The sequence below is a fragment of the Leiobunum rupestre genome, chromosome 8 (assembly GCF_980474605.1).
Source record: "Leiobunum rupestre chromosome 8, qqLeiRupe1.1.hap1, whole genome shotgun sequence".
In the NCBI taxonomy this organism is placed as follows: Eukaryota; Metazoa; Arthropoda; class Arachnida; order Opiliones; family Sclerosomatidae; genus Leiobunum; species Leiobunum rupestre.
In genome coordinates, this window is record NC_143391.1 from 16,049,423 (window position 1) to 16,074,342 (window position 24,920).

A 24,920-nucleotide genomic window follows, 5' to 3' on the forward strand; every position below is an offset into this window, starting at 1 on the left:
CGCCGTAGTTTTTATTTATAAGTTTTGGTTGACCCTGCCATTATATTCCTTGCCAACTTCAATAACGCTGTTCATACCTCACAGAGATCAGAACTCGTAGTATTCCCCCTACACCCACAAACACTCATATTTGACCCCCCTTCCTCGCATTTTAGATCCAGACGAGAGAGGGGTCGCTCTTTTGAAATCTCTTCCCGAATTCTCTACAGGTCTTTATTATCATTCGCGGGGCTGTTCTTTCTTCCAACTTTTTCTTTATTCTTTAGCTTTCAAGAGGAGGGTGGACCATATTTTTTCTTATCTTATTTTCGAGGTTCAGTTTTCAATTTCACCAAAAATTGACCTCTGCTTTTCTTGTTTATTTTTCTTTTTTCCGTGAGGGGGGGGTGACGGGGGCTTTGAGAACGTAAGAAAGCGGAAGGGGTCAGAAGGGGGTTCAAAACTTGGTTCAAACAATCCACCCTTTCTTATTATAAGGGGAAAAATAAATTGCATTCATTTCTGCCAAAAATATAGCTCTCCGGTTTAATGGAGTTTCGAATATTTATATTTTCTTCTCTAAGCTCGTCCAGTTTACCGACGGTATTAGAAAATGAGAGCTCGAATGTAAAAATAAATCATCATAAAGTTCTTTATGAAATTTTCAATATGTGTATATCTACGGATATACGCTTAAAATCAAGCAATAAAACTTCCGAGCCCATTTCTTCGCGTTACGACCTTAAATGTCAGATTAAAATTGTATTTCGTATAATGTTTGTAACTCGCTCAATATTTTATCGAGTTATACTTTACGGTGGAGAATTTTACGCTGTCTTATAGCCCCATCACGGGAGATTTAGCTCAAAGTAAAGGCTGTATAAATAAACCTATAAGTCTGAGAGAAGGGAATAACTTCGAGTATCATGTCGCGTTATTTCTAGGGTCTCTTAAACAAATTGAAAAGCTTTCCCAGCAATCTTGATGGGGATTTCGAAGAGCGTTATTTTATTCATAATCTCAAAGTACGCTTTAGCTCTAATATCTACAACGAATTATATAATGTAGAGGTTATGTATTAACCTTCACGAACCTTCGGGCTCTTAGACTAATTCCACTACGTAAAGGGTTGCGTAATAAAGAATTTATTTCTAAAAGCCGTGCCTCCAGTGACGTAGGAAGTATTTAGTAACTCAGGCTGGAGTTAAAAATAAATAAAGGTTAATGGAAACTAGGGACGAGATAAATCAGAGTTATATTAACGTAATGAGAGTTTATAAATAGGGGCGAAAATTTTAAGTTTAATGTATAGTCAAAGTTACAAAACCTGGGCCCAAGAGGGACGGAGGTTCTTTCGTGTCCACGCCACTAGCTACATATCACCCTAATCTCTCAAAAGTTTCTTTATTATTTCAAGAAATTTTCTTCAGTATTTTAACTATACATGAACTTGAAGAAATCATTCGCTATTCAGTTTGTGTTTTGAAACGAAACCAATCACCGAGCGAGGAAATTGAGCGACTATTTTATTCCAATAGACTATATTTTCCACACGTTTCATGGTGTTTCCTGGCGGGATAAGTAAAGAAACAATATTTAATATAGATAAACTATATTTGTAGCACGGAATTTGGCCTAAATGTCTGTCTTCAGTATCGGCGAGTTTATTGAAAGTATAAATCGGGGATTGGGATGTTTCATCATACGCAAAAATGAATGGAACGAATTTCCAAATAAACTCCAGTCTGCTCTCCAGTTTATAATTTTCGTTACAGGTTTGTAATGTGAAAACGTTTTTCAAATGGAAATGGTTGGTTTTGAACCAGATGAGATTACAAATACTTGGACGCGGTATACAATCGGTCTGTTTAATAGAATCTACTAAATCCTAGTAACATGATGGAGATATACTGAATCTCTTTAGACATATTAATTTTTCAAGCTTAGGAATTTAAAATGTTTACGCGTAATCCGAAAGGATTCACCCCCTTCGACCTCCCTGTTCTGACGCCGTAGCGAGGAATAAAGTATTAATATATTAATGGAAATTTATACGCTATTTTAACATTTAATTTTAATCTTCCGTAACATTTCTCTTTATTAGAAATTAATGATCGTAATCTACCAAATGGCTTGGATGCGAACTAAAATAACGATCGTTAGATAAAACAAATTCGGTAAGTCCACCGTGATGCGGAGGGATTTTATTCCGAGCTAAGAAATTTTAGGCGTATCGGTAAAAAAGCTTTATATAACTATGTTAATATTTAAAAATCGTCATTGGAAACACCCGTATAAGTGATTGCCAAAAATCCGATTTGATTCCGGCGTGGGTCGACTGAGACGTATATACTGGAGCGGAGCAAATCGAAAGAAATAAAGAGTGTTGGCGGAGTCTCTAGTAGGCGAAGGAAAGAACAGAGTACGTCGTTGCATCCCATAAAAGATTTATGGCTCGCCGATCGTTATTAATGTTAAGCTCGCTAAGAGGCAAAAGGGAGAGAGGAGAGAGTTACATTTGCGGGAAGGCGAATCGAAAAAAGGGGGAAATGCTTTTTGGGAAAAGGGAGAGGAAAAAGAAGAAACGCGAGATAAGAAGGCTCTAGCGAGTGCTTGTCAAAACAGGAACTGACGCGGAGGAGAGAAAAAAAGAACGAGGAAAAAAAGAAGAAACAAATGGGAGAAACTGTGAATTATTTACTTCATAATACGGATCGAAATGCCGAGGGACAAAAAAAGAAGCGAAAGAGAGAAACTCCGGGATGCTGAAAGAAGAAACCGAAAAAAGCGACTAGAGAACTCCGCGACATTGCCGCGCGTGGAATTCCCGTTGACTAAAAGAAGGAATGTTTCGTTGGAAAGAAAGATATGATTTAAATAGACGGTGGCTGGGGAGGGCGGAAAACGTTTTTAAATGGAAATGGGGAAGATCAGGTCGCCGCCTTACCTTCTAAAACGAAAGCAGTGGCGATGAAAGCGATAGGATGACATTTGGGAAGAAGGCGACTCGGCCGATCCCCGAGGTGCATTGCCTTACGTACGCATACGATCCGTCGTTACAACAGAGGGTAAAGTCACTCGCGACTCTCTCTAAATGTCGTCCGCTTCGGCCGTTTCACTCGGCTCGAGTTGTTTGGTTCTCGCCTCTTTGGTCGTTAGCTAACTGGAGTAGTTACAGCTCCGACGCGTCGTTGCTGGAAAACCAATGCCGGCGTCGCTCCGTTTCGTTTTTCGAGAATGGCCCTCGTTTTTCCATCCATCGATCCGACGGGAATCGTAATTGGGAAAGTTCGACATCTCTTCGCTTTTCGTCGGACGAGCCCATCCACCTGAAAATAGAAAATTACGCGTTTTAATAAACCGTGTTCCTTTTAGGCCTTAAAATTTAATTTGGCTTTTCCAAATCACCATACTAATATTTTGGCTAATTAAGGCCAGGCGCCGTGTAGTGGCTCGCGCCCTTTCTAAAGGAGTTAGAATAATCATAACCGCGCTGGGTCAACAACAAAAATCGGCCGTTGGTCTAGAAATATCCTGGGGCGGAATTAAGAGGGCGGCTGTCGAGGAGCCGCGCTGCGGGGAAGGGTTCGCGAACGAGGTAAAGCGAAATAATGAAAGTCCTTTATACACTTTTGCGCCCAGTAATGTTAATATCCAAATTCCAGAAAGCTTTCTCCACTAAAGGACGTTGAAGGGCCGACTGAAACTAAGGAAGCCAAGCTTTCTTAGCAAACACGTTCTCGGCTGCTTTTAATACTCTTTCCTTTTTTATTCCAGCAGCGGCTCCCCTTTAGCAAAATTTAATTTGCTAGTGGTTTCTCGAGAAACTTTCGACCTTTTTTATTCAACTTTGGCGGGCCCCGAATTCCTGTTCTACAGGAAAACGGGCCGCGAATGGCTCGGATATTTGAAACTCCGGAAAGGAGGAGAGTATACGGAGAAAGCGCTTAGAGAATATTTTTCTAGAAAAGAGCCGCTAGAAGTAGAAGAAAAAAATCGTTGCAAATTCTCTACCATTACTCCTCCGGTCTTTGCTAAATAGCCTCGCTATTTCAAAATATGCCTTTCAACTTTCTAATACTTTCGAAGAAGAAAAATTCGAATCCGTGTATATGTTAGCTTCGAGTTTAATCGTAAACTTAAATTACTTTCGCAGTTGTCTCTATAAAAACTATACATAAATGTTTCAAATTGACGAAATTTTAGTTAATTATTATCAAATATCCAATATTTAAGTGAAAATACCGTTAAATTTAATGTAGCCCTGATTTAAAGAAAATATATTCAACAGTGCGGAATTGAAATTTAACCGAATATTCATTTCGGCGAAATGTTAGGAGGAAAATTTATTATCGAAGTCGTAGACAACAGTTCTCTAAATGATTTTACGTTAATAAGATCTTGGTGTAGTAAAGTTTGCGCCTGACGAACTAATGGCAAAGTTTTGTCGCCCGATTGTCCGCGATCTAAAATGATCGGCGCGCCGTTTAATTTGGGAGTCTCGTAAAAACGAACGAACGTTTGAAAGATATTTTATTACTGTTTTCGCGTAACTTCTCGCGTGAAGTTTTTACGGCTATCGGGATATTTTTATACCTTTTACTACGCTAGCGGCGCGCTATATAAACGGGCAACTTGGGGAATGGTATATAGAAGTAAATTCGGGGCCCCGCAGACTTTCCGGGCCATCCCAATTCCGTCCGCAGGCCCCAGGGTGACGCTATCGTCGGCGCTAAAAAAAGGGGCCTCGAAACTAACTCGGAAAGAGCGTTGGTCCAGAAGATAGACGATATATCTCTCGCTAATCGAAACCGAGCCGATGACTGGGGGAGCCGATATTCAGGATGGTTCCGTTTTTCTCACCCACGCTCTCCGTACATTACCGGACACTCGAATTTCGGGGCCAAGCTACCCACGGCCACGATTCGCCGAACTGGGCCCCTTTAATTTAACTGTCTGGTCATCTTCGATACCACTTTAGTTCCAAGTCGAGCGTCTGTACTAATGGAAACAGCTGGCACTCTCTCCTCCGTTATAAGAGCGGAGGCGGCCGAGTACCCTTCACCTGTACGGAGCAACGAAACAATCTAGCGCGAGTGCTGGCTAATTGAATGACCCCCGGAATGACCCCGAGAATCCCGGATAGGCATTCTCTCCGTCTCTCGCCTACAGCGAAGCGTCCTCCTCCGTTTCGCGTGGCTCGAAAAAGAGAAGATCCGCACGTAGCTAAAAAGCGGCTCGCCTTTGTCCCTCCCTCTCTTCGGAAGATCATTTTTACGAGCGGTGAACTTTTCCGGTGTTAGGATAACTTCATTTGGGCGAGTAAGCAAATGAGTATTAACTCTAAATTAGCGCCAGATTGTAGCGGCCCCACCCCCAACCCCGGCTTTTGTCGTTGCGCCCTTTTTTCTTTGCTCCGGAACTGAAAGTGTATTTCTTTTATTTCCGAGGTTACTTTTGTACCTTAATGTTACGTACGATAACGCGATTATTATACGCAAAGACATTATAATAGCTAAGAGAGTTAGGCTTACTATGCATTTTGGCACGAACCCGCGTACCATCATATCAAAGATAATATATACCTCGAAATCACTTCCTCTCTAGTAGTCAATAGCGTTTACCCACTTCCTGCCGGAACTCCGAAAAAATTAGCTCCATAGTTACCATGGTAACCAACTATAGATAGTTGCTAGATAAACTAATGGAGGCCAATTTTTCAGAGGTCACGAGACGGAAGTGGGTAATCACTTCGTTACAATCAGAATGCTCACTTTGGTCAAATCACTGGGTGAAAACTCGAAACTACTCCTTCCGCGTAGAGTTTGCAAGTTCTCTCCCCACTGGCTTAAGGAGTTCCCCCCCCCCCCCCCCGAGCTCTTCTTTTTCCCCTTCCATAAAAACTTGTTGAGGTTAACGGTAATAGTGAGTGTAGCATGCAGGGCTTGCCACCACCCTCCTACGCATTGTAACCTGGCCAGCTGAATTATTGGCTTCAAAAGTCTCTTGGTGACTAAGGCCTAACGTGGTGCCTAGCTTATTATTATTATCTTTGGTCACATAGTTTTTCAAGAAGACGTAAAATTTGGTATCAATCGGTGTATTTCCTGCGTGACTTTTGGTATCAACGATAATTATTATTTATAGAAACAATAACGTCAGTAATTATCATCTAAATGCCCCAAACTGACCTTACTCATCCTTATTGTTGCGTGATAAGAAATTGATATTAATCTAAATGACTTCGAAATATCAAAATCATTTTGGACTTAGTTATTTTTTAATAAAATGTTAAAAAAATGAAATGTTTCAAATGTCACGTATCATTTTTGGTAGGTATTAGATATTATAGGATACGCAATATACGCGTAGCGTGACTAGGCTAATATTCAACCTCGCGCAACAGATTTATCGCGGATGGCAGACGAGTTCGGATACCTGTACGTTAGCTTAGGCAATCTATAGGTCGATCCAAACTATAGCGAACTTGGCGGCGCTTTTAATTAGTGTTCCGTGATGGCTGAATGACGTGGTCTCGTCGTCGGCCGGGAATAGCGTCTATTAAAACGCGCATTTAATTACAAACCCGGTAAGGCGGGGAAATCTCTTTGATGATTAAATTGACCGTGAGTCAAAAGCTAATAGTTTCCTTGTTTATTACGCGATCAAAGCGCGACTAGCGGCAAAAATCTCGGTCCGCGATTCGAAGAATTTAATAAGAATCGGCCACGATACCAAATTCGTAATTGAGCCTAGAACCGCGTTAATTTGCGAAAGGCCGTCATTCCGAAACGAGAAAAGATTGCGAAATAAACGCGCCCTCTCTCTCTTAATAGAAGAGTGATGGAAGATTCTAATAGCTAGAGACGGGAGACGAATGGCCCGCTGCCAAAAGTGAAATATTAATATTGGCTATCTCCGGGAAAGACGCGCCAAAGAGCGAGGCTGGCTGGAGAGCCGTAGAAAGGGAATCGTTAATAGATGGCGCTGTCCACCAATCCTTCATCAAACGCTTTCGCTTCGATCTAAAGATAGTCTCTATCTAGAGCAACATCCGCTCGCCGGCCTATCTAATATCCATTTCTATATATTCCTAATAATAATAATTCGCGCTTCCGAATCGGACTTCCATTAATTTTGCCTCCCATTTTTCCAAGTCCATTTATTTTAAGGATAAACCAAAACCTCGCTCTAGCGGGGGCGCCTCGGTCGCTTTTATTCATTGAAAGGGTGAAAACTAGAGACGTTTAACCCCAAAAAGGAGTTCGTTTAAAGGTTTAAACGGTCATTTATTTTCATGAAAGAATACATTATTGAATACATTCGTACGTAGAATGTTTCCGACTTTGTTTTACGGGTTAAAGGACTGGGTTCTTAACCTCTCCGTTGTTAAATGGCCGAAGAAGGGCTAATTAGGGAAAAGGTGGTTGGAAATTCTCGACCGCGAATCGTCACCCAATCTCGTATCCATCACGCTTTATTGTTCTCTCGACCTCGTGTAAGCGAAACTCGGGACCAAGTTTAGAAGGCGTCAAAGTTGAAAAGGAGGCGAAGAGCGCGTTTTGTATACGATCGTGTTTGGTTTATGAGGCGATCATTTATATTCGCCGTGACACGTTTCAAGTAGAGTGTATTTATAGTATTCCGTGTCCGTAGTTTAGAGGTTGGATGATAAAAAAGAGGGGTTTGACTTCTTCCCTTTGTTCGCCAAGGCGGTTTCCATTGAATCCCATTTTTCCAGGAAATTAAAATCCAGACTCTTTTCTCTCTTCATTTCTATTTCTCTTATTTTTTTCTGTATACATCTCTGTGGCTGCTGGAGGCGGTCTCATTGCGCTCCTTTCTGATGGATGAACGCATTCTGCTCCCCGCCGACGCTCCTGGCCTTTCGAGAGAGGGGGATCCGTACTGGCACCACTTTCATCCTCGTTTTACCTTCTTTTTAAAGGAAAAAGTCGAAAGAAAATTCTCCGCGAGTCAGGGAAAAAGAGCCAGACCCTTTATCATTTGAAGAAGTGTATTTTAGACAGTTATTCGGAGACCGAGCAGACGTTCGGGTACAATAACTCACGCAAATCCGCAAATGGATTCCCGGTTTTTCCGTATCTTCCCGGCAGGATCAACACGCGACTATACAAAACGGCGACCACGCTCGCCACTGTTCCAAGCCACGAAATTCCCCTTTCCTAAATTAACTCCCACCCTTATCCTTTTCCTCCAACAAAACAAACCTTATTACCACAAAACTATGTGGCCAAATTAAACGTCACACTTCAGGTGAAACGACTTACGGTTAATATTTAATATACCTTAATATTTTAATTACCTATTTAAATAAAATTTAAGAAGCAAAGTTAAACACACGTGATTCATGTACAAAATTTAATTTTAATTTTAATAAAATATTAGGCTACTTATATTAAGTTTAACGAAAATCAGAGTAGATAGTTCTTTAAAGCAAAAATAAGAAAATCATTATTAATCCGTAACATATATGAAGCAATATTTTCAGTTTGCATATTGAAATAAAACCATTAGACATATTTAAATAATGCAAATTTCGGCACACTGTACGAGCTATAAAAGGCGAGAGTGTTTTTTATATAGTTTAGGACAAGACGATATCGTGTGTACCGAAGGGGGTGGGCGGGTGTCGGGGTTTTGTCGCGGGGTGCCCATCACGACTGTTTGCTCGTGTCTCGAAAGAGGGCTTTTGCTTGAGATTACACGGTAATTCCATTATCGTCAGCGGGAGGTTGACCTATACGAAAATAAAGTTGACGATAAAGTCAACAAGTTTAAAGAAAAACCTCCGAGGCACGCTGATGGCACTAAGTGAATATATTTCCACGAAATATATTATTTGACGCCCATCCATTACAGATTTGGTTCCACGTAGAAAAAGAAAACGCGGAAAATTCCTTCGCATAGTAGACTTTAAATATTTGAGGTGTTCATATTTCTATAGCAAATTTGAATACTCTCATTTCTCAACAGGATGATATTGAAGTTTTTTTTTTTCAAAGAAATAATCTTTTTGGAATAACTATTTTAAAAGCTTTTATTCGTTGGCTACTACGTTTGTTTTGTTTCATACCATGTATAGAAGTAAAGGTTGGTATAGAGGATGGCCGTAGGTCACTCACTCTCACTGCGGAGAGCGTGCTCCCAAAGTTACGACCCGGGCTTAATAGCCCCGAAATTAATAGTGGAACACACTAGCGGGCTCCTCCGATTAGGTTCTGGTCGTAGCTTAATTGTTTCTGCAGCGCCATTTGTATTTTATAGTCCGTTCTCGAGCTGGGGTTCTGATTATATAATCGATAGTAGAGTAGTAACGCCATTGTTAAATAACAAAAGCTTTCTTCATTTAATATTTACGAGAACCGTATCAACATTTATGAATTTTTTTCGCTTTTAATAGTTTCAATGGCTGTTTTACTCCCTTTCTTCGCCAATTCCGTTTACCGGCTCCGCAACAGCGACGCTCAATTCTTCATTAAACGCTTACGATGATGACCCCGAAGCCGTTATACCGTGTAATGAAGTGTACTCATATATTATTTAAAATAATGGTTTGGTGGAAATGAAAACGTTAAATAGAATCCGAATTTTGGCACTTTTAAGATCCGCTTATTTGATTAAACGTAAAAGGAAAAAATCGTCAAAGAAATCATCCGATTCGAGAGCGAAATTTTTTGACAGTTGCGGATTGGATATTTTGGTTCGAAGCCAATGGCTTTTGATTCTTCATTTGTGCTCGCGACGTTTTTCTCGCGGGCTGAACTTGACTTTTAAAATCTTATTGTTATTGAGAGAAGAAAATAAGTCAGGATTTAGAGTTAAAAGCCTATAGACGTATTGGGGGGGACCACCTTCCTACGAATTTAAATCGAAGGTTTGAGGGTATTCATTCCGTTTGGAGGCCCTAGAGAGAAATAAAACCAACCAATACGAGAAAGATTCGAATTTGGGAGAGAGGAAGAAGAGTTTCAATACGTATTAAAAGGATCCTCGTAGAACCGAGACCAGCTTTGGCCCTCGAGGAAAATTCTCTCTTGAAAAGTCGAAAACGAAGAATACTGAGCGTCTTTCCGCATTCACGCCCGACGAGTAAAATGTTTTTTTTTTGCTTTCCTTCTTAGCTTAGAGCGTTAATTTCGAACGGTCTGGATCCCCATTCTTCAGACCTTCGTGTGTATATATCACGCTAGTCCTAGCGAATATCGGAAAGAGATGGAACGGGAGAGAACGCCGGATAAAAGCATTGGCCTATCAATGAATCCGCCAAAAGAAGTTCCCCAATATGTTCCCTCACCATAATGGAAAAGAGGGGAACGGAATTGACGAGCAAAGCCGCTTTACGGGCAGGACGAAACTCGTTCGGATACATTTATATAACTATAGCAACGCGCGCCGGATTTTGCCAGCCAGAGAAGTAGGTTTTTAAAAAGGCATCTTTAGAATCAACGGACTTAATATTTTTAGCCAACAGCCTCGGGTGATTCAAGAGCGACACTACCTCGGAATTATAGGCGCCCTAAGAAAACAATATTTAAAACGAGCTCCCTTCGCTACGGAGCGATTCGCCGAAGTTATAGTAAAGCCGGAATTTTAGGATGTGCGGAGCGCCCTGGGGCCAAAAATCCCGACATTCGAGAGAGTGGATCGGTTTGTATCGGGGCTTCAACATCGTTTTCAATGAATCGGATTGTAGCGCGTCTCTTTTTCGCGCTATATAGGCACCTTTCTCTCACTTTTCAATCGTGATTCGGCTGGCTAATGGCCTTCTATCCTTGGAAAATGTCGTTTCGTTGATATAAGCCGGTTCGCTAAGTCGGAATCAAAAGCGCCCGAGGCTACCCAACCGGCCTCCCCTCTCTCTCGATCCGACGAAAGAGAAAGAGACACAATCCCATCGCGAGCTGGCAAAATGTATTTATCCAAGAACGGCCGTCCCATTCGAGTTTTACGACACCGAATTTGACACGATAAAAAGACGCTGGGACCATCTTCAAACTTAGAAATTGATCTTTCAGAGCGTAAATTACCGTCACGAAATTTGTAAATGGCGTTCGTTTGCGGAAAAATGAATAAACGTATCGTTAAAACCGATGTCGTAAACTTATAAGTAATAACTAACCTAAATTTCCCCATATATTTTATACAACCACGCGTTTGGATAATTCAATTTGTAACGCACGCACATAAGGAAGGAACATCGATATTAGATTATGTGTATCGTTTTTGGATATTCGTTTCCGGGTCATCTTCTTGGAGCTTTAATAATTTATAAGATGTAATTGGATTTTCTTGATATTTTTCGACTGTTCCAAGGGCGTAGAGAAAATCCATATTTTTAAGCGATTTTTATATAATCCAACATTAGTTCGGTTTCTCGGGAAAGATAAAAATGCGCTTCTTACGGGGCCCTTTCCGTAAGCTCGTACGTCTTCAGGGCGGTATACCAGTGACGGCGGCCAAAGCCCTAATGCTTTTTCGCTTAAGAGTCCGACGATGTTAATTGCAGCCGTCACGGCAGACGTATCCCTCTCGGGTTTTGCTCCCTCTATATACGGCGCGTAGAAATCTATAAGGTTATTTGATTTTTATTAATGCAGTAAGCAATGGATCAATTTGGGGCCGCGTTCCTTATCGTTTCGCCCTTAAAGAAAACTTTCTTCTTTCGTCGCTGTGACGGTGGACGGGGGGGAATGGCAGCGGGCGGAGATAGGCTCCTCTGATGGACGCCAATCACGCCAGAAATGCATCGCGGCCATCGAGAAATTGGCCTTAGCGTACAGCCGATAACCCGTGTTTTGGAAAAGCATTTTTATTATCTTCTATTAAGCCCTTCGTTGAATAGTGAAACTCCGCTCGCCAATGTACCCGCTGAGTTAATTTAATGCGCAACTCCGTATAGTAACGATATACATATCCACAAAGCGTGGGAATAGGTTTTTAAATACCGACCACTTGGCAATTTTTCACGCATAACGTCGATGTATTGCGGCGGTAGCCGAATCAAAGAAGGAGAAAGGAAATGGTTTTGTTATTGTAGCAGTCGGAAAATCTTTCGCTATTATTGTTAAATTAGCATACGCTTTCGGGGAGAAAAGGGCGCATTATTATTCCTTGGCTCTCTCTCTCTCTCTCGGTTGAATAGCCTTTTTGTCTATTGCTCCTCACCCCTCTCCCTCCCTTTCCTAAATTGTTTTACTTAAATCCTAATTCAAAGACTAACAAAAGCAAATCGAGGTTCGATAAGGGCTTAATTCTCAGATAGCGAAGGAATCTTTCCTGGGTCGAACGGGATGGCAAATGGATGGGAGGAGGATATCTCCTTCGTCCCTTAGTCCGTTAGCCGACCAATCGGATTTTTCGTTTTATTCCCGGCCTTTAATTAGGATCGAACTTTGGAAAGCCGTCGCTATCGATCAAGGAGCAATTAGAATTCAATACGGGAAGCTCCCTTTCGAGTTTTCTCCACCAAAAGTATCAAAGCGCCACCACCCCCTTCCCTCCCCCCCCCGTCTCTTAAACGAGAATCAAACTAGGCTTCTAGTTCCTTTCTTTGTTTCCCCCCATTCAAATTTTCCTCTCCCCCCTCCCCGGCCGAGATGCGCAACCAGGGAGGGTAGGCATTACTTAAACTAATTAGACCTAGTGGCGAAAACGGACTTATTTCTTTCGAGTTCTCTCAGTTTCTTATCTACCGCGGTCACGCCTACCCAATTTGCGGAATTGACTCAACATCTAGATCTGAACTGTAACTACCAATTGAGATCGATATCATCACCCGCCGTTCGTTAAAAGTATTCCGCCTAATTATAATTTATTTCTTTTAAATATGGATTTAAACGCGTTTTGAAAGTCGCGAACAAAATTAATACATTAATTTTGGCTACGTAATTAATCGCCTTCTAGAATAAGCTAAGTTTCCATTTGCGCGAATCATTGTTATGTTTCAACGTGCGTAAAACGTTGTAGGTGCCAAAGTTGAGAAACGCGTCATTACGGCCGCTTACGCAAACAAACAACGAAGCTAGTTTCCATTAGCGAGTGTAACGCCGCTACACGCAATTTCGCGACTTACAAATGTTTTTACACGCACGTAAAGAAAACAAAGCTTTAAGCTTGGTTTCCACTAGGGCGCGTCATAATGCATTTTTCTTTGCGCGAAAACGTAATTTTCCTAGGAATACGATATTTTAGGATTGTATAGCACTCCCAGGGGGCAGTGCCTTTTTTCCGCCTAGGCCAACCTAGGCCGTGGCCTAGGGGCCCATCCTTGGAAGGGGCCCTCCAGTGACCGTGATTATAACTGTATTCGAAGGCATAAATCGATAATATCAATCGTAATTTATATTGGAGAAATTCCTAGGTAGAAGATTTTGTTTTAAAATTACCAAAATTTCTGCCTGGCAGTTTACGGACGCAGCCTTAAATCGCAATGTTGCATTATTATCGCATGTTTAGTCGACGATTGTTGAGAGCTTTTATTTAGTAATATAATCGTAGAGCTAGCCGGGAGTAGTGGCTCACTCCTGTAATCCCAGGCGTTCGGAAGGCAGAGTTTGTGGATGGCCGTGTGAGGACGACCACTAATCCCCCAACGGGTGGTTGTCATACTTCCGCCACGGGTGTCCCAACCCTATCCCCAAGTATCCCCCCGTTGGCGTGGCCGTAACACATATCTCGCACCTGATTAATCAAATGGACGAGCGGACTGAATTGTCCCACCCGTTACAATCGCTCATAACGAGCTTCTAAAAAAAAAATAATCGTAGAGCTCAGACTTCTACGCTGAATCAGGGAAATTCAGGCACAGCCTAGTTCCAGGGATAAGAGTAAATGCAGCTTGTTAAAAGGGGGCCCAGACTCCTTATCTTGTTATGGGCCCAGAATCTCTAAGTCTGCCCCTGCCAGGGGGTCATTAGATGAAACCAAACTCAATGACCTTGAACCATGTCCTCGAGGTCATTCAAAATCTATCTCGAGAACCGTTGGGCTTAAAGACTCGGTTCCAATTCGAAAGGTATGCACCCTCGCATTTTATGTCCAAGTGGCTCTGAACCGATGTAAATTGGTCAATAGGAAGCTAAGAAATTTAACACTAAAAACAAGAAGATCAATAATAAAAATGTTGAATGACTAATTATCAACATTGAAAATTTATTTTAACTAAGCTCAGATTAGGTCGGTTAAAATAAATTTTGATCTAAAAAGTGATGGCCTACACTCTTCGAATTGGAACCGACCTTCCATATCTTAAAGGTTTTCGAGACACATATTGAATGACCTTGAAGACACGGTTCAAGGTCAACCAAATGTTAATTGCATAAGATCTTATCAGAGAGAATTTGTTCTGTAAATGCCGATACCGTAGCTCACGTACTTTCTAAACTATTAACACCTAAGCAGGATCTCTTGGACATTTTTATTTATGAACTTGGACATAAAATGTGATGTCGCTTTCTAATTGGAACGGAGTCACTAAGCCCAAAGGTTCTCGATTTACTTTTTGAATGACCTTGATGACATTGTTAAAAGGTCATTGTGTCTAATGACCCTCTTAAAATATCAAATTAAAAGGAAAAATTATTATCTCTCGATTGTTTTTAGTGGACACCCTGTATATCTTTGGCGAGCTTTTGTTGTTGGGTAAAACGTTTGACAATCGAAAGTGGATAGCGCCTAATATTATTACGGGTTTCCGTTTCGAAGCTCTTTTAGCGTGGCTTATTTGCCGGGACTCTAAGGGATAGTTTCTCGCTGGCATCGCATCGATTGGCTTTAAGACCATATTGAGTTTGGAGATCGCGTTTTCTCGCAACCGGCTAAGAAGCTATACGAGAGGAGCCTTAAATGGATTTCTCTCGGACGACTTTCACCACCGATTAAGATCAAGCGTAACTGCTGTAGTGGCGCCTGGGTTAGAGGGAAAATAAAAACTACCTTTCCGCCTACGGACGCGGCGGGCCTACGCCACTACCGCTCAAAACCTTCTTTATCGGCTTCAACGGGACGCGTACACTTCGAAGTTGCGAAGGACTGACTAGCTTTAGATGGCTAAACCGTCTTAACCTTTTCTGGCAAAATAATGAACTTATTCAGTACACAAAAGGCTTGCTATGATTATGTAGCTAGGCTGCGAGGGCTTCGTCTACTGTATATACCGTCGATGTTTTTGCCTCGCGCAACGAAAGAAAGATAAAAAATCGGAGGAAAAAAAGTAGATTTAGTCTGGGCGGCCATCGGCTCCGAACCTTCCGATCCTTAATGCCGGGTAAATACTTTTAGCGTCGTCTTTTTGCTCAAATAGGATTAGGGAGCGTAAGGCGTCTCTTTTTCTTCACTTTTTTCCTTCCATCTCTTCTTACGGCCGCTACCCTTAAGGTTTATATATATACCGCATTTTCTATAATGTACGTTATATATTTTTTATTCCTATATCTTTGGCTTTTTCGCTAGGCCGTAATGGCTGAAGTTGCATCAGGAGTCCTCGGGTTTTTTTTCTCTGGGAGATGATCCCGGTCACTTTTTCCCGCGCGTCAAACCTTAAGCTGTTGACAAAGTTAAGCTTGGTGGAGAGCAATCAATTTCTTTTCACCCCTTCAACGCCCCCCTCCCCACCCGTCCTGCCCTCTACAGCGCCAGTTTTTCTTTCGAAGCGACAATTTGGTTCCCAGATAGTGTCGTGCCACTTAAACGGGATTCACGAAAGCAGATTTTTGGACAATTGGATTATGAACCGTGGCCTTTAGTCTTTCGTATTATAATTTTCAATTTGACATTGTTGAGGTATACAATTTATGGAGGTTCGTAAACATTCTAGCCAACCTCGATGTAGTGGGAAAAACATTTCAAGTACACTTCTTTTCGGGGTTCGGGGCCGGATTCTAAGCCTAAAACCTTCGGGGAATACGTAGGTTTCCCGGAACCCTCTCTACTAGCGCGGAGTCTCGTTCTTGATGCCTACTAAACAAATACAAAACTTGCCTAAAGCCCGGGTCAAATCGATCTTTACTTTGGGGGGGGGGGGAGAAAAAAGATTCACCCTATAGGCCTTGGTATACATCATTGTACCCTCACTGCATCATGTACACAGACCTTCAGGACCAAATTCTCTTCCTTCGCTATTCTTTGTCCCATTTTTTTTTCTCCCGTAACGATAAAAAGCTTCAAATTCAATACAATTCAAGAAGCAGTTCGAGGGTGAAAGGATTTTTTTCAAGCGCGAAAAGGGTCTCGGCACGCGCGGAACTTGTCACGAATCTTGGTTGAAATTTTGCCTTTATAAACAGACACGGGCCGCGTCTCCACTGAATCGAAGGCTGGAACACGCTTGCCCTATCGCGCGCCGCCAGCGAGACACTCGTATATATGCCATTTAGTGGGAACTCGACCTCAAAATCGACTGGGTATCAGGGGGATGTCTCTCATCAACCGGTGTGTGACTTCTCGATTTAAATCCGCATTGACCCAAACATTCCCTCTGTCGCCTAAGGTCCGCTTTCGATCTAGTTAATGGAGCTTCTGAGATAACAAAAATAACCACCACGATTTGGTTGCGTTGAGAAATGTCATTTTTGGGATCGGTTGTAATTAGTTATCCGAGAATCCGCGAGACAGTTTAAATCGTCTCTTTTAGTGTTACTTACTAGTCAGTTAAATTTCGTGCTATTTCGTGCTATTTCATAAAACGATGAACAGGATTTCCAACATCTTAATAAAAGTATTTATCCCTTACCAAAATGGGAGTCTTACTTCAGTCGCCAATTAGTCTCAATGTAGGATTTTTAATTATTATGTAAACATAAAAAACTGAGACCATAATCGTGGGTCCTAAATAAAATCTATTTTATTATTATATATTTAAATGAAACTCACTTTAGTCTCATACTTGAAGACTCATTTTTGGGGACTTGAAAGAGGCTTTAATTGCGAGTTTCTTAGAGGTTACAATTTAAGTTAAAATAAAAGTAATCGTAAATTACTGGTTCCCCTTATCTAGCTATTTTTGTAGTGTTCTCTAAAATGAGTTTTGGTCTCCTACGGCCTAGTGAGGCGCCAATTATATAAATATATGTAGTTTTGTTTCATCTTTTCTACGGTACTTTACTTCGAATGAAATTTTTACGCTTAACCCTGGCAATTAATATGTAAATTTTTGTGTAACTCTGGAAAAAGTAAACGTCCGGTACCTAGTTTCGTTTTTACCACCGTGTCTTTCTGTGGGTCTGTGGGTCTGTGGGTCTGTCTGTCAGGCCTGCGAACGCGTTCGCATTTTCGGTGCAAAGTGTAATCACTGCGTACGCAGTTTCTCGAGGGGTTGGCAAAACCACCGTGTGACGGTGAGCGTTAACGGATTCATTTGCGGTTTGGTTTGGATGGTGTTTTTTCGCTCACCGTCGTGACGGTTTGGTGTATTACGTTTCTGTAATGTTTATGCGTAGGTTGTGAGTGTTGAATTTGTTGGGTTTGTGTTCTGATGGTTGTGCATGTTGAGTCTGTTGTGTTGATATGGGCGTTTTCTCTCCAACTTTTTCTTAATGACGTTGGGACGGACCGAGTGCTGAGTGTAATGCTACCTCTCAACGTCCAATGGCAGGGTTTCCACCAGTTGTACACGGTATTCGTCTTAGTATCAATTTGCGATCGCATCGGGCGGGATTGGAACCCGAGACCTCCTGCTTGACAGGCGGACGTTCTACCACAGAACCACCGACACTTGTTACGCTTTATTGAAAATTAGACCTTCAGCTTTATCGGAAGCGTATTTAATAGAGTACGAAATTTTGGTTTAATTGAAATAAAATTGAAATTGAAATTATTGCATCGAAGAAATTGTAATTTAGCGTTTCTCAATTGATTAAAAACAAATGCGCCACCCAGGTTTCGAACCCAGACCATTCGCCTTGGCAGTCGAGCGCTCTACCACAGAACCACCGATAGCTGCTTAGGTCCACTGAAATTAAGACACGCATCGTAAGCATAATAGGTAATAAAGTCTTTTTTTATTAATGAATTTATGAAGGCCTAATCTGGTTTTTTTAAAGGTTAAATCTTGTTTTAGCGCAGTCAGCCGAGATAAGAGGGTTAAAGGGTAGACCATGTGGGTGGTCCACTTTGTTAGTTTTTTTGTTATTTATTTACGGGTATTCTTAACGACCTATATATAGTTGTGTTAATTCAAAGGAGATAATTTAACGTTAATTGCTTTAAGAGCTGGCGGTTAGTCAAGTGGCTCTCTGTGCTTTGTTGATGGTAAGGTTTTTGCTTCTTGTAAATATATTTGGTGTGGATATTTGGATATCTACGATTTCTAACGCAGTCAATGATTTCCTGGGTGTGCGAGTCATTATATGATATTGGAAATTGGACGGCATTGGTCTTTTTCATGCGGTATGTGTCACAACGTCAACTGGAAGTTTAAATAAAATGAGCGTTAAAGATGCGGCTAGTATTTCGTAAGCGAGAAAAATACAAATACCATCTGTAGATATTTCTTTCATTCAAATTTGCTTAGTATTATATTCAACTGATAAACATGTATTGTAAAAAGGGTTAAATTGAATTGTGCATTGTTTTAGTAAGTCTAACTCGCTGTTGTAACTACTTAATTTATAATATTCTGAATAAATTAAACTCGATTGTTTCATCTCAATTATTTAAATTAAAATTAAAATTTTATACCGGGCAGGGTTTGAACCGAGAATACGTTTTTCGTAAATAACTCTGAATTGCGGAGATATCTTTGGGGGTCGTGTCGAGAAATTAATACCACTAGGGACCATTCTTCCGAGGAGAGGTATATTTTGGCTTGCCAACTTGTTACGTTTAATATGTATGACAAATTTCCAAAAATCGTATGTAGCTGCTTCAAACCTCAAAAGTCTAGTTTACATCGGGTCTCCTAAAAATCGCGTAAAATACGTCAAAATAGAATCTCCTACAAATAGTAAAACACGGGTCTAAATTGAGTCTCCTACAAATAGTAAAACACGGGTCTAAATTGAGTCTCCTACAAATAGTAAAACACAGGTCTAAATTGAGTCTCCTACAAATAGTAAAACACAGGTCTAAATTGAGTCTCCTACAAATAGTAAATCACAGGTCTAAATTGAGTCTCCTACAAATAGTAAAACACAGGTCTAAATTGAGTCTCCTACAAATAGTAAAACACAGGTCTAAATTGAGTCTCCTACAAGTAGTAAAACACAGGTCTAAATTGAGTCTCCTACAAATAGTAAAACACCGGTCTAAATTGAGTCTCCTACAAATAGTAAAACACAGGTCTAAATTGAGTCTCCTACAAATAGTAAAACACAGGTCTAAATTGAGTCTCCTACAAATAGTAAAACACGGGTCTAAATTGAGTGTCCTACAAATAGTAAAACACAGGTCTAAATTGAGTCTCCTACAAATAGTAAAACACAGGTCTAAATTGAGTCTCCTACAAATAAAACAAGTTGTCAAGCCAAAATATACCACTCCTCGTAAGAGTTTGCCTGTGATATTCTTTATTTTTTATATACCTACATGAAAGTCAATGGCTCAGTGGTAGACAATCCCTATGCTGAAAATATGACACTTGTTCGATTCCTGGCCACGACCGTATTTTATATTAAAATAATTATTTTAATTTTTAATTAATTTATAGATATTAAAAATATTTTAGAATAAATTGACGTTAATACATTTATAAAAGCGTAAAATTTTTAAGAAGCAATGAGATTGCAGTATTATTTGATTTTATTAAAGCGGAGTAGCATACCGGGGGCCCCAACGGGTGGAATTGGAGAAACGCTAAAAATAATCTAGACATATTCATTCTCCCTGAGTATAAATAAATACATTCTTGCCCCAATTTGAATTTCTTTTACACAATAACTTAAATCGAACACGAAATCGCGTTATATTTAAATAAGAACCAAAATATAAAACACTATTAATATACGCTTAGTATTGAATAGTTTCAAGCGTCTGTGGTTCTATGGTAAAACACTCACCTTACATACTAAACACAATGGAAGAAAGAACGTTTTTTGTAAAACACCTTTTCCACAATTTCAAAACTACGAACGTGGTGATTACACTTTGCCCCGATACTGCGAACACAGTTTTTACACTTCGCCCCGATACTGCGAACACGGTTTTTACACTTTGCCCCGATACTGTGAACACGGTTTTTACACTTTGCCCCGATACTGCGAACGCTTTTCCACAGCCAGACAGACAGACACACACACACCCAATAAATCACAGAAAGCGAATATTAATGGAGTGTCTTTCAAATCGCAAAAATCAAGTCTAAATTGGGTATCCTTCAAATTAAAAAATATGGGTTTAAACCGAATCTCCTAGAAATCACGATAATAGTGTTTAAATCAATTCTCAAACAAATCGCAAAAAAACAAGTTTAAATTAAGCCTCCTACAAATAGTAAAACGTGGAACTAAATTGGGTCCCTACAAATTAAAAAATATGGGTTTAAACCGAATCTCCTAGAAATCACGGAAATAGGGCTTAAATCAATTCTCAAACAAATCGCAAAAAACTAGTCTAAATTAGGTCTTATGGAAATACATTGAAACGAGTCTCAAAGCGGGATCTTAAATAGAGCTATAAATGAGCCTTCTTTTAGGCTAGCTTAAAGAAACCTAAATAAGACTTGATTGTATCTACATTTAAGTAAATTTTTAGTCTGAGTTTTGGACTGTGGGAGACTTATTATAAGCGCATAATAAATCCCGAATAAGTCTTTTTTAAGGTTTTATTTTCGAAGTGTTTAGCACTCTCGCCTCGCACCAAGAGGAGCCGGGTTCGATCCCAGCTTCTGGCACTGCGTTGAGTTTGTAAGTTCTCTCCCTGCTTCCCTTTCCATAACAACTTCCTGTAAGTGGAAGAAGCTGTGTAATAGTAAGTGTAAGGAGCTGTTGGCTCGCGTGGCTTGAAGCACTTGCCACCACCCTCCTACGCAATATAACCCGGCCACCTGTAATTGGCTTCACAAGTCACTAGTTTACTTCCGTGTGTGGGTCTATGGGTATTAGCTTAGCTGATTACTATTATTAGTAATAAACATTCCTCTAAACACAGTTTTTTCTAATTTACTACTTATATTTAATTTTAAGTTTTAATTGAGTTTCGCGTCAAACACTCTTTTTATTAATGGACAAAGGTTTCAATTTTTCTGTTAATAAATAAGATATGGGTGCGAAACGTTATTCAATTATCGGATAAATGCCTTAAAATCCATTACATACAGTGAAAAACAAAATCTCATTCGTTGTGGAAATATTAAATTTATAATATTACTATATTTTTAAAAAATACTCACGTAAGCCACCTGATAAATAAAAAAAAACGACTTTCTGTCTAGCGATTTATCAAATCTGGCTTTAGCTATAGGTGCAAAAATTACTGCCTACTACCAAACAAATAGTAAATCAGTGTAGCCCTTATTTTAGAGCAAAACAAGTAAATTTTTTAGCTTAAATTTCATTTTTTTTTGAGTGTCACACGGTATGGTGTCGGCTAGAGCCTTAGACACCAACTAAATTTCATTTTAAGTGTGATTTTAACCCGAAACGTAATGTATCTCTAAAAATGGACATTTTGAACCGATAATCCGTCACTTTTCCGCACTCGACGCTCTTGTAACTAGTATATTGTCGGTCGCGCGAAGTTTAGCGGAGTAGGCATGTTTGTTCGCGGTGACCAAACTGGTGTCTAACCGAGGGTAAAGACATTAGAAGCAATTTTGTAATATTAAAACTGCTGAGCGAGAATACTTTCGCTTCCGTGAGTGGCGCTTGTAAAAAGTAAAGCGACTCTCAGGCGAAGGAGGGGTTCCGTTCTACCCGTGGTTCGACCGACACTCTTTTTAAGGTTGCGAGAAGCTGTTGTGGAAATGACCACATTAATCTTTCGGCGAAGGCGTTTATGGAGATTTCCCCCCTTTGAATTCTTCTTCTTCGTGAAGAAAATAGTTTTATCGCCGCAATTTGCGTTATTCCTTTCTTCTCGCGTTTACTCAATTACGGACGAACCGCCAAGCCACCACCATTTTTACTCGCGATGACCAGCTGAACTTTCCGAGGTCTCGGAAAACATCCATCGCGTGTCGAAAGAAACACTCGGAAGCGAGTGACGTCAAGTATTCAAATTAGACGTTTGAGATCAAATAAAAAATTACACGCGTTTCTCCAATTCTAAACTAAACGAAGTTGAGATACAAAATAGATTGTTTGAGAAAAAACTCGGAGAAGTTCGCGGTAGAATTTTCAGAATTAACCGAGAGAGGGAGAGGGAGAGAGAGAGTTTAGTTTTTAAAAACAGGACTTTAATATTTTACAATTACATATACATTGTACAGTTCATACGTTTCGCAGTTAATATTTCAAGGGAAACTTTTGGTTTTACCGAGTTCAGGTATGTAGGTGTTCGGATTCGGTGCGCGTTCCCGGTGTGCACAGACACGCGCAGTTACAATTTGTTTAACTTGCTTAAAAAATTTGACACTTTGGTCGTTAAAGTTAAAATTTACAAAATGTACTTCTTTTCTTAGCGAGTAATAAAATTCCAATAAACTTCTTTTCATTATGATAAAAATAAAATTAAAAAAATCATGTTGCCGGTTTTGGACGAGGAACCAATAGTCGCATTTTGAATGCTTATGACTGCAAAGTTTCTCGATCCACGAAAGCGCTAGATCAATGACGCCCTCGACAAGGGGGCAGGTCAGGTACACGTGAGTTAAGTCACCGACGGCCGGGCAGAAGTGACACGACGGGGTGTCACCACTGTCCGGAAAGTTAAAAAGTTGAGAAGGCGAAGGCAGCGCCCGGTGAAGAAGACGCCATTGAACAGCGTTTTCCATACGCGTACTTAAGGTACAAATTCGAGAGGTCATCCACATGAGAGAGACTCTCCGTCCGTGGAAGTCATTTGAAATCGAAATCGGTGCGAAGGGGGAGGAGAGAGATTGAGTGTATTACGCGCACATTTCTTTCGAATTTGAATTTAAGAATCATCTCGCACGTAAATGCTTACATTATCCATTTTATGTATTTGCAGATAGAATCAGATTTCATCTAAAACGTATTTACTTTATTGTGATCGTATTAGAGAAAAGTAAGTCTAGACGTTTCGAAATTTCACGTATGAAAAAATGTTTCTTTAAACAGCTGGTAGGACTGTATTTAATATATCCCAAAACTCGATTTCTCCTGAATATTTTTTACTCTCTGTAAAATATCTTTACGCTGTAGAATTTTACTTATCGGGATCCTAGCAGACCGAGGAGAGCATATTTTCTCTTTTAGCTCGCTATATACATATACTATAAGACTGCTACAAGTTTTTCAATATTTTAATTGAAATCCGATGTCGCGACTGATTTCTTCTTCTCCATTCGTTGGACCAGTCGTCGAGCTCCTACTCTTTTTAAACACCGATTTCAGACTTGTCTCGTCGGGTGTTTTTCACCCAGAGAGTGGTGAACTCCTGGAATGATCTTCCAGTTGACATAAAAATTAAATTTTGCGTTGCCGCTTTAAAATCCCGTTTTGACAATTTTCATGGTTGGCGTTAATTTCTGTGGTACTTTTTCTTCGTTTGTTGTGAATATATTGTAGACTTTTTACCCCTTTTTTGATTTAATCCCACTGTTGCATATCTGTTTTTTATTTTATTTTATTTTATTTTGTAAACTCAGTGCACACTAAGTGTACCCCTGTTTCAATAAACCTATTTTTATTTTAATCTCTTTCTATTGCTATATTTTGCAAAATATGATGTGGCACTGGGTGAAAACTCGGAATAACTCCTTCTGCGTTGAGTTTGCAAGTTCTCTCCTCACTAGTTTAAGTGGTTTTCCCCGAGCTCTTCGGTTTCCCCTTCCATAAAAACTTGTTGAGTTTAAAGGTAATAGTTATTGTAGGGAGCTGTTGGCTGGCGTGTCATGAAGGGCTTGCCACCATTGTAACCCGGAAACATGAATTAATGGCTTTAAAAAGTCGCTTGCTTACTTAGGCCTAAGGTGGTGCCTTGGGTATTAGCCAATAGCTACATTATTGTAGTTTAGTTTTGCTTGGCCCAAGATTCACTTTAAGGTGGTTTTTATTGATCTGACTTATCGTTCCCACCATCCGCCCACTCGTTCAACTATATATCTCCAACTAATGGCTTTACCACCGAAAAACTCTCGAACTTTGTAATTTTTTATCGAATTGTAAATTAATTAATTCTACACTTTTAAAGGTTTTGGCATTATCTGAGTAGATAATGCTCGGGGCTCCTCGCCTAGTTACAATTCTACGAAAATCCAAAATAAATTCGGCCATCGAGAGGGACGAAACTAATTCTAAATAGATGGCGCGCATTGGTGCGCAAGTATATAAACAAATGTATGCCTTACCAGTTAGATGTGTGTTTCGGTTTTAATGAAAATCGGGCCTGATAATGATTGGGGCTGTAGGCATATTTCCGGCCTTAGCCGCTGAACGTTTGCATGTTAAACAATTTCAAACTATGAAAATCCAATAACGCGCTCATAATTGGCTTGTATAGTATCATTAACATCACTATGTTTTACTTCTTCGTGGGCCTTAATGTCAATAATTTATTGAATCTATTCGTTTTGGGAAGCGCAATTGGTTGTTTATTTTCGTAACTAAGGTTACTTTCTACCTCCTACACGCATTGAACCATTTTTGATCTAAAAACGGACTTTAATAATTTTGTGTTTTTTATTTTCCTTTTAGTTTAAATTCAAATTCTGGAATTGATTTAAGCCAAATTATTTTTAGCTCCTCGGCTGTTATCGTGTTGGAATTTTTATTTATTCGCCAATCTAATTACTTGAGTTGTAATTCTAAGTGTTTTTTGAATCAAACTATACTTATTTAAGTCAATAATTTTATGTATGGCTA

The 24,920-nt window shown here is 40.1% G+C and overlaps 1 protein-coding gene across 1 annotated transcript in view; it reads right to left on the reverse strand.

Moving 5' to 3' along the window:
• Window positions 1-24,920, reverse strand: part of LOC149932482 (cell adhesion molecule 4-like) — a 105,102-nt gene that overhangs the window by 16,818 nt on the left and 63,364 nt on the right. The window contains exon 2 of the mRNA XM_090156095.1: window positions 2,927-3,308. Within this exon, the coding sequence (XP_090012221.1) occupies window positions 2,927-3,008 (82 nt within the window). The 5' untranslated portion in view covers window positions 3,009-3,308. The remainder of the gene's footprint in view (window positions 1-2,926; window positions 3,309-24,920) is intronic.